This window comes from Ahaetulla prasina, chromosome 6 (genome assembly GCF_028640845.1).
Source record: "Ahaetulla prasina isolate Xishuangbanna chromosome 6, ASM2864084v1, whole genome shotgun sequence".
Lineage (NCBI taxonomy): Eukaryota > Metazoa > Chordata > Lepidosauria > Squamata > Colubridae > Ahaetulla > Ahaetulla prasina.
The window spans coordinates 67,432,133-67,447,822 of NC_080544.1; the positions used below are offsets into that span (position 1 = coordinate 67,432,133).

General features: G+C 35.3%; 1 protein-coding gene across 2 annotated transcripts in view; it reads right to left on the bottom strand.

The window, feature by feature from the left end:
* Positions 1-478: 478 nt before the first annotated feature.
* Positions 479-15,690, bottom strand: part of DZIP1L (DAZ interacting zinc finger protein 1 like) — a 37,560-nt gene continuing 22,348 nt past the window's right edge. Inside the window, exons 10-16 of one of the 2 annotated variants that reach the window (XM_058188534.1) lie at positions 14,970-15,020; positions 14,336-14,478; positions 12,655-12,841; positions 9,107-9,320; positions 7,377-7,594; positions 6,744-6,883; positions 479-5,166 (exon numbers count right to left, since the gene is read on the bottom strand). In XM_058188534.1, coding sequence (XP_058044517.1) covers positions 4,990-5,166; positions 6,744-6,883; positions 7,377-7,594; positions 9,107-9,320; positions 12,655-12,841; positions 14,336-14,478; positions 14,970-15,020 — 1,130 coding nt within the window. In that variant the 3' untranslated portion in view covers positions 479-4,989. The remainder of the gene's footprint in view (positions 5,167-6,743; positions 6,884-7,376; positions 7,595-9,106; positions 9,321-12,654; positions 12,842-14,335; positions 14,479-14,969; positions 15,021-15,690) is intronic. The other variant, XM_058188535.1, reaches the window with a different exon arrangement.

Genomic DNA, 15,690 nt, shown 5'->3' on the forward strand with positions numbered 1-15,690 from the left:
ACTGCTGCCCCCCCCCCAAATATCTCCAGATATTTTACAGGACTAGGAGCCCTTTTACTTTGTATTCCACTCTTTCATTTTACTTAAGGTAAAGGTTCCCCTTGAACATATGTGCTAGTCATTCCCGACTCTAGAGGGTGGTGCTCATCTCCGTTTCAAAGCTGAAGAGCCAGCGCTGTCTGAAGACATCTCCGTGGTCATGTGGCTGGCACGACTAGACGCCAAAAGCACATAGAACGCTGTTACCTTCCCACTAAAGGTGATCCCTATTTTTCTACTTGCATTTTTTAATGTGCTTTCGAACTGCTAGGTTGGCAGAAGCTGGGACAAGTAACGGGAGCTCACCCCATTATGCGGCACTAGGGATTCGAACCGCTGAATTGCTGACCTTTCGATTGACAAGCTCAGCATCTTAGCCACTGCGTCACTGTATATCATTTTACTTATGGCATAACAAATATGCATAGGAAAGTTCTGATGATACAAATATAGGTTTAATCTTTCATATAAATATAATGTCTCTGCAGTTGAATGGGTATACAAAGATAAATTAGAACAGTTTATGCAGCACTTTGAATAAATTTTGTATTAATATTATAATACAAACATTACCTCACCATGAAAACTGCTAAATCCATTCAGTAATTTATTTTGTGATAGGATGGAATCAGGAATCTACCAGATAGGCAAATGGCTTGTAATTTTTCACTCTGCCTTTCATTAGAAATATTCCAAAAATTAAATATCTCTGTACCTAATTTTATATTAGGAAAAAAGCAAACATAGTAGAAAGATAGATGATATCTATTTTCCTTTTCTCAGAAACATTTTCTGATGCTTTACAGTTTTAAGAATTTATAAATATTATTTATAAATATTCACTTATAGATAGAGCTCTGTGACTAAAAAATATTAAAATCTCTAGGGTAGAGGCATGATTTCATTTTTTCTCTCCTGCATCCCTCAAATAAATTGTCATATACATAAGACATTCATTATTTCATGTCATAGCATGAGAATTTTTGATTTACAGTACAGTATTTAAACAAACAAATATTTTACACTCATTTGCACAACTTCATGTATAGCCACTGAACATTTTCCAAACATTTCTAGGTGCACTTTGACCCCCCCCCCATTTTTTTCAGTTTTTTTTTTCAGTTCAACAATTTTGAGAAATCTAGTTATGCTTAAAATTTATAAGTCTTCAGGTATTCTTGGGAAATATTTTTTTGAGTAATTTTTGTAATATTGACCTCAGTAAGGAAAAACCATATTAAGGATGGGAGAAAATAGAATCAAGCAAAAGTTTTATTTCTCTGACTTTCAACTTAGACACACGTATAGGATGGCTTATTCACTATTACTCCTTTGGGAGTTCTATATGCTTTGTTTTAGGGAAACCCTTTTCTTATTGCAAATATCATTTGCAAAGTCTCAAGAAAAACATTGCATATTTCTTCAGACATGGTGCCATCAAGTGGCAATTGCCAGCAATTTTTCAGCTTCAAATATATTTTCTAGAGCTCCTCAAATTAAGTTTTAATTTACGGGCAAGCCTGACAAAATTGGAGGGTCCACATTTTAAGAATAGGGTCCAGAAAAATATCTGCACAAGTCAGAACCCCTGAAAAACGTAATGTTCAGATCAGCTTGACTTATTCAAGCCAGAGGACACCTCATTCCATAACTTTCCATGAATGGAGATTTGTCAAAATAGCAAAAAGTCCAAAGTCAGTAGAGGATCATTTGTTTGCTTGTTGAATAGTAAGATTAGCATCTTTTTGGGATGAGGGAGAAGGCAGGGAACAACCAATTACATTGCAACAATTGCCCAGGAATGATTATAATAAGACAAGATGACATAAACCTCCCAGTGTCTTCCCTGAGATAATAAGAGGCTTCTGCAGATATTCCAGCTCTTATCTTCATTCATTTCACATCAGAGAGAATTTATACATCATTGGAAACCAATGTAATTGTATGTCAATTCCTATTAGTAGTGGTTTAGGAGAACAATACTTAAGAAAGGTGGTTCATACTTCTTTTGCTTGAAAAAGCATACTGCATTTCTGTATGTTTATAAAACATATATAAAATTTAATTTTTAACATGCATATGGCTGTTCATCTTAAATGGATAATCCTGTATACCTCACAACAAACCCCAGAACATATTTTTTTAAAAAAAATCTATAAACAACCATAATACATCAATCAAGGTATCAAAAGAACTGCACCTACAGCATATTGGGTGCAACAAACATCTCAGCCGGTTTCTGGTGGAAGAGCTAGATCTTCAGAGCATTTAGAAGGCTAAGAAAGTTGGAACTTTCTGAATCAGGGCATAGTTGTTCCCAATGGAAGATTCTAGAACAGAGAAGGCACATCGTCTAGGGCCCAGGGTGATTTGGATTGCGCTCACCTTGTCAGATCTGGTGGGATGGGCAATTCTTGGAAATTTGTGATCCTACAAATAACCTTTCCCTGTACCATGCAAGACTTTAAAGATGAAAAAACCTGTAAAAATATGGCTAGGCAATGAAATTTGGGCACACCTTGGTACACTGAAAATACTATGTATTGCTGCATTCTGGGCATATTAAAGCTTGAGTGTTTTTTAAGGGCAGCCCTATGTAGAGTGCATGGCATTAATCCAACTGGGAAATAACTATGGAATAATATATCATATCCTACTTTTCCTCCTAATGCTAAAGATAGCAATCATATCTTTATTTATATTCACAACAACCATCTTGTGTGTTAGATTGGATTTAAGAGCCAGGGTGGCCTGAAGTCACTGTAAGCTCTCATGACTGAGAATGGACCTGAATCTGAATCTCTCCAGTCCTAGTCCAACTGGTTAACTATTATTCTTAGGTGGTTATCATTAAGTTCCAAATTTTAAGTTGTGATTCATGAATCAAGGTTCATGATATTGTCAACCCTTCATGATAGGAAAGTTTTGAAACAAGAGCAATATGGATTCCAAGAATGCTCAATATTGTTGTAGGGTAGAATAACAGAATCTTGAAAGGCACTCAGATTTTTTTCTCTCTGTCGCACCTTGTGCCAAAAAAAATTGAGGGAGGGGGATATTTTGAGTTTTCATTTTTTGAAAAGTTTTTTCTTCTCCTTTAAGGATTTATTATACTCTTCCCCCCCACCCTGTCCCAAGGTCAGATATATATTATTTCACAGATATACTTATTTATTTCTGAAATACTTTTAGCATTTTCAATGTGATTCTACATACATATAATAGAAAAAATACTTTGAGTATTTCAGGATTAAATAGAGCTGATGTAGTTCTCATCTTCAAAAAAGGAGAAAAATAGATCCAGGAAACTACAGACCTATCTGCCTCACCTCAATCTATCTAACAAAATGAAATTCAATGGTGAAAAAAGCAAGGTTCTACATTTAGGCAAGAAAAACAAAATGCACAGGTACCGTATATGTGGTAACTTGCTCAACAGTAGTAATTGTGAGAGGGATCTTGGAGTCCTAATGGACAATCATTTAAATATGAGCCAGCAGTGTGCAGCAGCTGCCAAAAAAGCCAACACAGTTCTAGGCTGCATAAACAAAGGGATAGAATCAAGATCACGTGAAGTGTTAATACCACTTTATAATGCCTTGGTAAGGCCGCACTTGGAATACTGCATCCAGTTTTGGTCATCATGATGTAAAAAAGATGTGGAGACTCTAGAAAGAGTGCAGAGAAGATCAGCAAATATGATTAGGGGACTCAAGAGTAAAACATATAAAGAATGGTTGCAGGAACTGGGTATGTCTGTTTAATGAAAAGAAAGACCAGGGGTGACATGATAGCAGTGTTCCAATATCTCAGGGGCTGAGATAGGGAGTCAAGCTATTCTCCAAAGCACCTGAGGCAGGACAAGAAGCAATGGGTAGAAACTAATCAAGGAGAGAAGCAACTTAGAACTAAGGATAAATTTCCTGACAGTTAGAACAATTAATCAGTGGAACAACTTGCCTCCTGAAGTTGTGAATGCTTCAACACTGGAAGTTCTTAAGAAGATATTGGATAACCATTTGTCTGAAGTGGTGTAGGGTTTCCTGCCTAAGCAGAGGGTTGGACTAGAAGATCTCCAAGGTCCCTTTCAACTCTGTTATTCTGTTCAAATAAGTAGTCTGCATTTCAGAATTACTGTACATTGAAGTGCAAACAAGCTAAAAATGAAACTGAAGGTTGACGGGATACAAAATGTTTGAAGCCTTTCCATTTGATTTACTTTTATGGCTATTCACAAACTTATCAAAAATAGAAGAAAGCTGCACCCATCACAGTATTAGAAAGGAAAATTGCGTAATTGCATAAACAATTCAGGATTTTTTCAGAAACATTTTTTCCAAAGTAGATTATGTATCACAGCACAATGTAGCAAAAGCCTTTTTTTCCATTATGTAGACCCCAAGAATTATACCTCTTTCCTTCTTGTAGTCACTTAAATTCACTTAGAGCATCAGTGAAAGGTATACTGTAAACTTCATTACAGCCCACAAATGAGGCTATGATGCCATGGCTGCTTTTTGAGTCAGCCTTACATTTATTGCTGCATTTATATACTGTGCTAAGATATGTTTTGTTTTAATAATATAATGCTAAATCATATCCTATGGTACATGAAGACTGGGTCACATACTACACTAAATCAGACCCAAGTGCACAACATTATAGCTTTGCATGATATAAGAATCAGGCTTGTGTCTTCTGGACAAAATTTAATTTATAATGTCATGTCAAGATTGACTTTCAACAAAAGAACAAATCAGTCTAGTAGCACTAGAAGAACTCATGTTACTTAAATGTTTGCTTTGAAACTATGTACAGAACCTTGAACATGATACTTTTGGTGTTTGGTGTCTTTGTTCTTTCTTTGTGATTATCAAATTGAATCTGATTTCTCTGTTATGGAATGTTCTTTTATCTCAACTGGGTTCTGTACTCATCTAACCATGGGAATCACCAGGCCCCAGGCTTTGTGCGGCTGGAAGTCCAGATACTGGTGCCCTGCAATCCAGTGGAGCTCCCAGTAACTTTTGCCCCTTGTGGCTTCTTTATCTTAGTTTCAGGTTCCAGGTGCTGGCTGATTTCCTCCAAGGAAGAAATCTCCAAATCACTGTCCTCCTCATAGGCAAACTACATCAGGAAGAAAAGAGAAGACAAAGAGAGAACAAGTGATGAAAACGTGTAAAGATTGGATGCATTAAGAAATGCATGAATGATTTGATACATGTGAATAAAAATATTTGATTTGCAATTACTCTTCAGATTTTATGTTTCACTGAATTTTATAAAACATAGATTTAGAAACAAATGCATTTAAACAGAACATTTTCTCTAAGTTGAGCGTTTGTAAAAACTTCTTAAAATATATTTTAATATTTATTTCTAAATACTATTTCTAAGGATTTTTTATGCTGTTAGACATTGCACATGAATGTCTAAATAAGAATGAATTATCAATGAATTAATACAACATTCACCAATTTGGGCAGGCTTTCATACAGGGGTGGACAACTTTTAGCTCCAAGTCCCTTTCTTGTAGCCCCTTGAAGCACTTCAAAATTTACCAAGCTTCCCATGATGCTGAGGTGGGAAATAAATGAAACTGCATTGTAAGCCTACAGGCCTAACACAATATAAAAAAAAAGTCCTTTCCCCAGTCCCTGGATGAAAACTACTGATCAACTTTAATGGCTGCTGTGGCCCTAGCATTTCCCTGCGTCATGTTGTTACTAGCCCTTCAGGTGAAAACTGTTGTCTCTAGCTATGAAAAGTTATCTACTTTTGATTAATCGATTACATGCCATTAACTCATTGCTAACTTTTAACAACCACATGGCTAGATCTTCTCCATGTCTACTTTGCTTTGCATATTCGCAAATTATTTACAGCAGTCTTTCTCTTTCTGATGCTCTCTATCTATGCCAGCAATCTAAGGAGTCTTAGCTCCTAGAAATCCATAAGCTGTATTTCCAGTGTTATGGAGGGCACTAGATGTTTGGTATTTAGTGTATGTGTGTTTATAAATAATAATGTCACAGAAAAAAAATACGGATTCTCGAAACATATTAAGTTCAGGTATACCAACCACATTAAGCTCAGTATTATACTCAAAGCTTTAATACCTAAGAGTTTATAAAGTAGGGCTACCAGATCCAGGCTGCAGAAGTCTAGACAATTACTACATGGTATCCAAATATCTTCTGTATTTCTTTCTTGCCATGTGTTGGCCATCTGATTTTTTGCTGCTGAGATGTGGTAGATCTCATAATCTTTAGGCAATTTAACTAAAATTATGGATTAACCCAATGAACAATCAAACAAGTCAAAACAAACATTGACAACTATTGACTACTTTTGAAGTATTCATTATCTTGATCTTTTTCCTTTTTGTAAATAATCTTAAACCCATTTACTACTATGGCCTACAGCAGGGGTCTCCAAACTTGGCAACTTTAAATCTTGTGGACTTCAGCTCCCAGAATTCCCCAAAACGAAGCTGGCTGGGAAATTCTGGGAGTTGAAGTCCACAAGTCTTAAAGTTGCCAAGGTTGGATCCCCTGGACTACAGAATACAATGTAACTATCTTAAAAATGTGCAGATCATGTTACTAGTGAATCAGTTATGAACAAGATCTGTACAAGATCTGAAGCAAAATGAAAAGACTATTACCTACTACCTTCTTGGATTTTTAAAATAGCACCAATACCTGAAGCTTTTTTGTGGGATGATTGGTTTTAGCATCTTCTTTGCTTTGGATGGCAAAGAGCTTCACACCACCTGGAGGCTTCTTTCCAGGTATGTTCAGTTTCTTCTCCAGATTTTTAGCCATTGACTGCACTAGTGTTTCTAAATGAAACAAGGAATCAGTTAGGCTCAGAATTAGTGGTGACATGATCATACTAGCCTTTCAGCATATTGCTAGCCCTCACAGGAGACAGTTATTTATTTGAAAAGTTATTTAGCCTAAACAACTATTAATTTTAAAAAAAACCTATTAATTCGTGTCTTCTTACTGAATTTTATAAAAATAACCATGTATGTTTTACAGCTTGTAGTATAGCCACACACCCTGGCAAATCCCCATAGTAGTATTTAATTCCCTTAGTATTCATTTACTAAACATTGGTATTAAAATAGCAACTACCAAAATTCAGTTGTCTTTCATTTAAGCCCATAAAAATGTATAACAAGATAACTGTTGTCCCAGTTCATAGTAATCATTTGATTACTGAAGTAGTTGATACATATCTTAGCATTTGGATGTACTATTTTTTTACTTCTTTGACACTGACATTTGTATACATTATGACAATAATAAACCCAATTAAATGATAGTCACCTGAATGAGTTCCTGCTGCAACTGAAGAACTCTTTCCTGAACTAAGTTTCTCTTTAGAAAAGTCTGTGTCAGATGAATCCCACTCACTCTCTTCCACCTGTGCTGCTCTGGGGACAGGATTGCTCTGCTTTGCTTCTGTCTTGAGGGATGTGTGTTTTGAAGAGCTCATGTTTGTTTCTTCCTCTGACTCTTCAGTCTCAGAGCTGAAAGGTGAAGTACTAAAGGAAAGGAACACAACAGAAAGAAAAATGGGAAAAGAATAAATATTATGAAGCATTTTAAATTGTATCTTATTGTATTTTATCTTGCTTCATTATGTTGTGAGCTGCCCAGAATCAATCTAGAGTCAGGAAGTGTCCAAATGAATAAAATCAATAAACAATTATTATAGAGACCTTGCTTTGTGAGATTCTAAGAAAGTTTACAACTTTTCTAATAGAATCTGAAGTACTTTCAGAGTAGCCAAGCTAGGGAATAACATATCAATTACCTATTTGTAAAAATATGTCCTACATTTCTTTCAAAGGTAAACTTAAACAGTTTACAAACGAGCAGCAAAATACCTCAAAAAAAATATATCAGTGTAGCAGACTGACTGAGCTTGTAGGGGAGAAGGCAGGTGGTCTCAATCCTACTGGGAAGAGGTAGCTTGGTAATTCTTGCTAAAACATTTATCTGTCAAAGAATGCCATGTCTGACATTCTTCTCATAAGTGTGTGAAAGAAAAGGCCATTACAATTTGTGCAGTTTCTGGTAATTACATGCCAAAAATGCAACTATGTGATTACTTAGCATTGAGGCATTTGATTAGATAATTCACCCTCTTCCCCTTCTTGGTAGATAGACCAATCCAACCATGGATAAAAAAAACTATTTTAAAAGAAAAGAGATATGCAAAGATATAATTACTGAATTTAAATATTTAAATGCAAAATAGTTGATGAAAAAGGATAAATTACAAAAGCTATACTGAAAAGGAAAGCACAGTGCTTCAGGCAGACCACAAGAATGCTACAAAACAGAAGAAAAATAGACCGTTTTGAGGAGATGCTGCAGGAGTTTTTTCTCTTACAGATGACAAAAACAACTAATACTGTGATACTCTACACGAAGAAGGGCTAAAGATTGGAATTACCCAGAATTCCCTAACTTGCACTGAGAAATACAGAATTTTAACTTGAGTAGGTAGCACACAGAAAAAAAAGAAACAAGTTAAGCAAATCTAAATTTTTCCCAAACTACTAATTTTTCATAGCAAAAATTCCTCTGCTTTGTTTTGTGAGACTTTCTCCAGGGCTTTGTAGATATTCTATTTTAACTAGAGGCTGTTAAAGAGCTATGTTAAATTATTCTCTTTTCCAGCCTCCATCTAGAAACTTACTTCATTTTTAAAAAGAAATTTTAAACTTTTGTTATTTCTACGAGAGAAGAGAAATGCAGCATCCTCAATCTGTACACAAGAAAGAGTCATATTGCATTCCTGAATGTGGAATTTATGTCTGCACTTGTCTGTCAAATGAGCTGAGTCCGTGACTATCAAAGTTTTTATAAGCTTTTTCATTGACTATTTTTCACATTCACAATTATTACAGTAGGTAAGCTTCCTAAGTCTCATGCAAATGAATGGGTGACTTTATAAATTCAATAAATAAATAATTCACATTAATTATAAGATCGAGCACAGGTTAAAACATCAAATCAGGGAAATACAATTATAATCCAGAACTTACCTGAGGAAGTGGACAGCAGATTGTTGAAGAGAAGGTGAACTGCTTCTAATTAGATTTGGAGATGGTATCTTTGGAATCTCTACTGAACTAGTCATGGAACTAACTTTGTTCCGAGGAGCTGGCTTGGGTGTCTCCAGGGCATAATATGGTACTTCCACTGGGTGTGTTCCAATCTTCAAAGGGGTAACCTGGAGTGGAGAATGCTGGTCTTTTTCTGAAGGAAAAGATTGAAAAAGTTCAATAAAAAACCCCAATCTGACTGGGATTTAATCTGGGTCTCAAAGATTCACTGTTAAAGAGTTCCACATCAAAACCATTACAACTGAACCACTGAGCATTTCACAGCATTTTTAAAATGCAAGGTTTGTATCTCCTTTGCTTTGTGAATAACCTCTAATAGCATTAATGCAAGTACAAAAGCAGGATTTGCAGTTCTAACATGACAAAAGTTTTATGTTTGCCCCAGAAACCAAATGAAGCAAGAAGCCTAAGTAAAAATCCTCTTAGTGACTTGGCTTCAATTATCCAGCTGACTCAAACATTACACAGAAATTGTTTTGATCTATTTGCCTCTTATTTAGTCATACCTGAGTCACTGATGGATCCTGAATACAGCAAGTAATCTCACAATAAGTATCTCCCCACTAATAAAAATAAATTATCTGTTCTGGCCTTTTCATACACTTGATCCACAGATTTAATACTAAAGCCAGAATCTCAGGTTCTGCAACTGCAGACACATGTATATATACACAAACCTTTTGTGACTGCATATGGCTCACTCCTGTTCTGGAAAAGTATCCTGGAAGAAGCCCACCATCAAGGAACTGAATGACTACAGACCGGTTGCTCTAACATCTGTAGTTATGAAAACCTTTGAAGGGCTAGTGCTGTCCCACTTGAAAACTATCATGGATCTGCTGTTAGACCCCTTGCAATTTGCATACTGAGCAAATAGATTGACAGATGATGCTGTTAATATGGCTCTGCACTACATCCTACAACATCTTGAAATTCCAAAAACCAACAAGGGCGCCCCTTGTAGACTTTAGTTCAGCAGTCAATACCATCATTCCAGACATTCTTCTAACTAAGCTAAACCAGCTAGCGGTACCTGAACACACTTGTAAGTGGATCATAACAACAGTGGGTTTCAATGTAATTTGCTACCGGTTCGCTTGTGCGCGCATGCTCGGGCGCATGCATGACGCTTCTGTGCATGAACAGAAGTGTCCGGATGGACGCTAGAGGGGGTGGTGGGAGCAACCCATCACTGGATCATAAACTTTCTAACAGACAGGAAGCAGCAAATGAAGCTAAGCAGAATCACATCAGATACCTGTACAATTAGTACAGGGGGCCCACAAGGCTGTGTGCTCTCTCCATTTCTCTCTATATACCAATGACTGCATCTCAAATAATCTATCTGTTAAACTATTGAAGTTCGCAGATGACACAATAGTGGATGGGAGGCTGAACAACTAGCCTCATGGTGCGACCAATCAAATGCAATCTGGAACTGAACACACTCAAAACCGTAGAAATGGTGGTGGACTTTAGGAGAAACCCTCCCATACTACCACCTCTTACAATACTAAACAACACAGTATCAACAGTAGAGACCTTCAAATTTCTAGGTTCTACCATATCTTGAGATCTAAAATGGACACCTAACATCAAAAACATCATCAAAAAAGCACAACAATGTTCTTTCTGTACCAACTGAGGAAGCTCAAACTGCCTAAGGAGCTGCTGATACAGTTCTACAGAGGAATTATTGAGTCTGTCATCTGCACCTTTATAACTGTCTGATTTGGTTCTGCAACCCAACAAGACAGACACAGACTTCAGAGGATAATTAGAACTGCAGAAAAAAACAATTACTACCAACCTGCCTTCCATCGTGGATCTGTATACTGCACGAGTCATGATTGCTTATTTGTACCCTATGACTATCATTAAGTGTTGTATCTTATGATTCTTGATGAATGTATCTTTTCTTTGATGTACACTGAGAGCATATGCATTAGACAAATTCCTTGTGTGTCCAATCACACTTGGCCAATAAAGAATTCTATTCTATTCTGTTCTGTTCTATTCTGTTCTGTTGTTCTATTCGTATTCTATTCGTATTCTATTCTCCAAATTTAAATGCTTATCTCCCAATCTTCATGAAAGACTGCAAGATTTTTAAGCAAGATTTTTATAACAGACATAAGAATATTTACTCTAGTAAAAAAATTGCACTCACTACTATGTTTACCAAATGCATAAATACATTGAAGTATGCCTTTTCCTGGATTATTAATATTTAGAAGGGTGGAAAACAGCATAGACCAAACAATTACCATAACAAGAACTTTGAAAAAGTCTTTAGTGAAGGATTTATTCTCATCTAGTTCTTTATAATAATTTGTACTTTTGTACAATTAGTATCTTTATAGTATTTTGTTTGTATTATATACATGTTTTGTATAGTTTTATCATTTTTAACATTTAAACTGCCCAGACTTATTCTGCGGTAAGACAGGTGCAAAAAAATTTAACAAAATTTTTAAAAATAGGTAATTTCTTATCCATTACTTTTATTAATACAAATAACCTTTTGTATAGAATACTAAATATACTTAAAATTTAGGATATCTCAATATTATAAATGTTCTTTTATATATATATATATATATCTCAATTATTACTCTGTGTAATTTTTTATTTTGTTTTTTTCCTTAATTATTAGGACAGAATAATAGGAGAAAAGGAGAAAAACATTTTTGGAGTGCGACAGTGTCTTACATAGCACCAATCTACAACTTGTGTTAGAAGTTGAATATTTCCTTTCCTCGTTCTGCTTTTAGGAATTTTATTCACACTATTTGGTTTATACTTATGGTTTTACATCTCAGCAAGTGGCAACATATGGCATCCGGCTTATGGAAACTAATCAGGGTCAGGTTAATCAGTACTTGGATAAGAGAATTTGAGGGAATGGCTAGCCTAAAAGCTAGATTCAAAAATCAAAAACATCATGGAAGAAGGCCATGGGAATCCACTTCCACATTCCTGTCAAGAAAATCAGGCAAAGTACATCTATGAAGTCACTGGAATTTATGTTGGAGATTGTACTGAAACCTTTAATACCTGTATACATGTATGTGCTATGTATACTACATATACATGTAGTAGCATGCATATGCTATGCTAATAAACTTTGCTGCTTTCATAATCTGAATGATTAAGGTCTATACAAAAAATACCTATGGGAACATATAGTCCATCTGTTTTAAAAATAGCCATGTATTTTTTTTATTATGAGCAGAGTCCATATATAAACTCAAATTTAAAAATTAGCTTTTAGATTAATTTCATCTTATCTTGAAAAAAATTGTAAAAACAAAAATATATAACGTTAGAGTCAGGGAGCACAGCATCATTTAAGCATTAAATTTGTTAGTCTTTTAAGTTATTTTGTTGTTTTTACAAAAAATGATAAAATATTAGTCAAATCAAATAAATGTTATGTTTCTAAATAATATAACTGAGCATCTTACCAAAGATTGAAGAAAATGGCAAGGACATAGTCTCTTCATCCTTCTGAACCACTTTCTTCTGAACTTCTTTTTCAAGTTTATCTCTCAAAGTTAGCAGACCTGGAAATGTTTTAGCCTTCTGCTGCTGCTGTTTCTTAATCAAAGCTCTCAAATGTTTGTAAGTTTGAGCTGGGATACCTTTTGTACCCTACAAAACAGAACAAATGTTTCTAATCAACATAAATACGTGTGTGAGCCCTGCTTTCATCATTCATGCAGCAAATAAGTTCCTGACATCTGAATGTTTTCAAATTAAACAGGGGATTCCTCATATTAGGCTGAATGTAAATAATGGGAGCCTCTATTCAGGTAGAAAACTTTTTTCAACTCCTTTGAAGAGTTGCTGCTGAATTAAAAAGGATGGAAAGAAGGTCGATTAAACTGCTGTACAACTCAGTGTTCCAATCTTAAATTCATTACAAAAGGAACATAATTATCATCTGGTCTCCCAGGAAGATGAGCTGTGTCTGGATTCGATAAACTAAGTGTGAGAAAATAGCTGGGAATGAAACAGAAAGAGGGACACTCATGGAGAGTGGAAAGAAAATTGAAATAGACTAAGTGGCTCATAGAAAAGGACTTGTAGATGTACTCATGGGGAGGAAAAGAAGAAAGCCAGCAAGTCAATGGATTCAGGCAGTTTTGGCTGCCAAAAATATGCCAGTTCCAGATGTACTGAGGACTACTGAAGAAGCACCCTGGTTAGGGGGAAGATTACTGAAGATTAACAAGGATTATGTTTCGAGAAATCAGATTCTAACCTGAACAGAATTTTGGAGAAAAAAGAGGATCTGGCTATGAGGATTTTACTAGCTATGAGAGGATGCCAGCTAAGTTACTGTAAAGCCATCTATTAATCCTAAAAGGAACTTGATATAGCTATGCAATTTAAGACCACTGATTTTTTAAAAAAAACATTATTTTGCAATAGGGAAATAATTAATTACTGACAGCAGACCACTAAAGTCATAAAATGTTTTATTACTTTTACTGCAGTCTAGCTTTTCTATGGCCATTAAGTCAAAGGAAAATTGAGGGATTTGAAGACACATTATTTGCTTTAGAAAGAAAAAATTTGAGGGAATCCATAAGTTTGTTTTAAATTTTGCAATATTATAGTTAAAGAGAAATAATAAATTAGTTCATGATATAGTTATTGTCTATTGTGAATATGACTGCTTGATCCTAAGTATTTCCACACTCCCCCTGCAACAGCTACGTTGCATAAACAAGAATGCATTTCTTCCAAATATACTTGTCTCATGGTTTCTTCTTTCCTTGTCTTTTATTGGTTTGTTGCAATATACCGAGACAAAGAAGTCAAGAATGAATCTTAAAAGAATGTTCTTTAATTAGCACTTCCTGATTTTTGGAGGCAAAAGAAAAAGCAGTTCCTTGGGCAAGCCATTTTCCTGAAAAAAGGTTCAGAAGAGGAGGAGGAAGAGAGGAAGAATTTTCTGTCAAGCATGTGAATGTGTTGAACAGGTGTTCAAAGATGAGTATAATTTTATGTCACTTTTCTGCCAAATTAATATATATATCACAATCCTCAAAATCGCATCCAGCTGAAATTCAAAGTAAGTCTAGTAAATAAAAAGATGAAAACTGTTCCTTTTTACTTTTTTCTTCTCATAGCACTTACTCGTTTCACTCCCATGGTCTCCAGTTTATCTTCAAGTGTCTCTTCCAGAATTGGACGGAATTGCTTCAACAAATTGGGATCCTTCCGCAATGTTTCCAGAACTCTCTTCTTCCTGTCCAAAGTATCATCTAGTTCTACAGAAACCAATGAGCAGGATGGTTATAAATCCCAATTCTGGAATGTTTAACTGCCACTTACGCATCTATTTCAGGCAAACAAACAAACAAACTTCTTCATTTGACTTCAATTTAATCTGCTATTGAAGGAGATAGCTTGTGTAAAATTCAAGAAAATAGTCCTAAATCCTTCATTCATTCCAGGACAGCAGAGACAACCCAATTAAAATAAAGTGATCTCATGTAGTGCTTGATTTAATATAGTCCTAATCAGGATTTAATATAGTCCCAATCTATGACTAGAATTCTAACTCCATTACTATCAATTTCTACATTGCCAACTTCTGGAATTAATTATGAAATTCTTCTAAAACCCAAAAAATGACTAGCCACTGTCTTTTCCTGAATTACAAGAATTTCTCAACATCTCAGAAAGTATCTCTGAGTGATCAGTCTCTCTCTCAGTAATAGTAATATTTAGCATATAAAAAATGGCAGGTGAAATTTACAAAATATACCTTCTTCGCTGGATTCTTCCAGCTTTTCTGTCTTGGGTACTTGTTGGATTTCTGGAAATTAAAAGCAATTTTTAAAAAAAGGCCTATATTCATATTCCAAAACACAATCACATCTTTGATATTGTCATGGCATTAACACGATGATTTAGCCATTATTTTAATGGGAACTAAGTTTAACTTAATTTGGCTCCAGCCAAGTTCTTTTAAATGGAAAGAGAAAGCAATCTGAAGCAAATAGCACCGTGAAACTATTCCATTAAGAAAACTGATAGGAAAACATGGGTCAAATGAAACATATTATGACTTGGATTCCCTGCAAAGCCCATGAAGCAGCACTTTATATTATGATAAATATCTCATCTGGATGTATAAAGTGAAGAGGGGGGGGGAGAGAAATAATAGCATGACAATGAACCTTAGGTTTTTGTACAGGTTTAAAAACATTACCATATTCCATTGCAAATTGTTCAGCAAATCTAAGCGTGGCAATGAAATATCTGTATATTGTTTTTTTGTTTCTCTCTTTGTCTTGCCTTCACTTGTCATCATGTGGAATATTTTACTAGACAACCTGCAATCCATTGGGTCAGTTCAGAAATATTTCCTTATCTAAACAGAGAAACAGAATGACTATGGGTGGGCAAAAAATCAACAGAAGCAGGAGTGATTTCTGCCTTCCTGCTGGCTTCTCCACTGACTTCTCTTATGGGATGCTGACAGG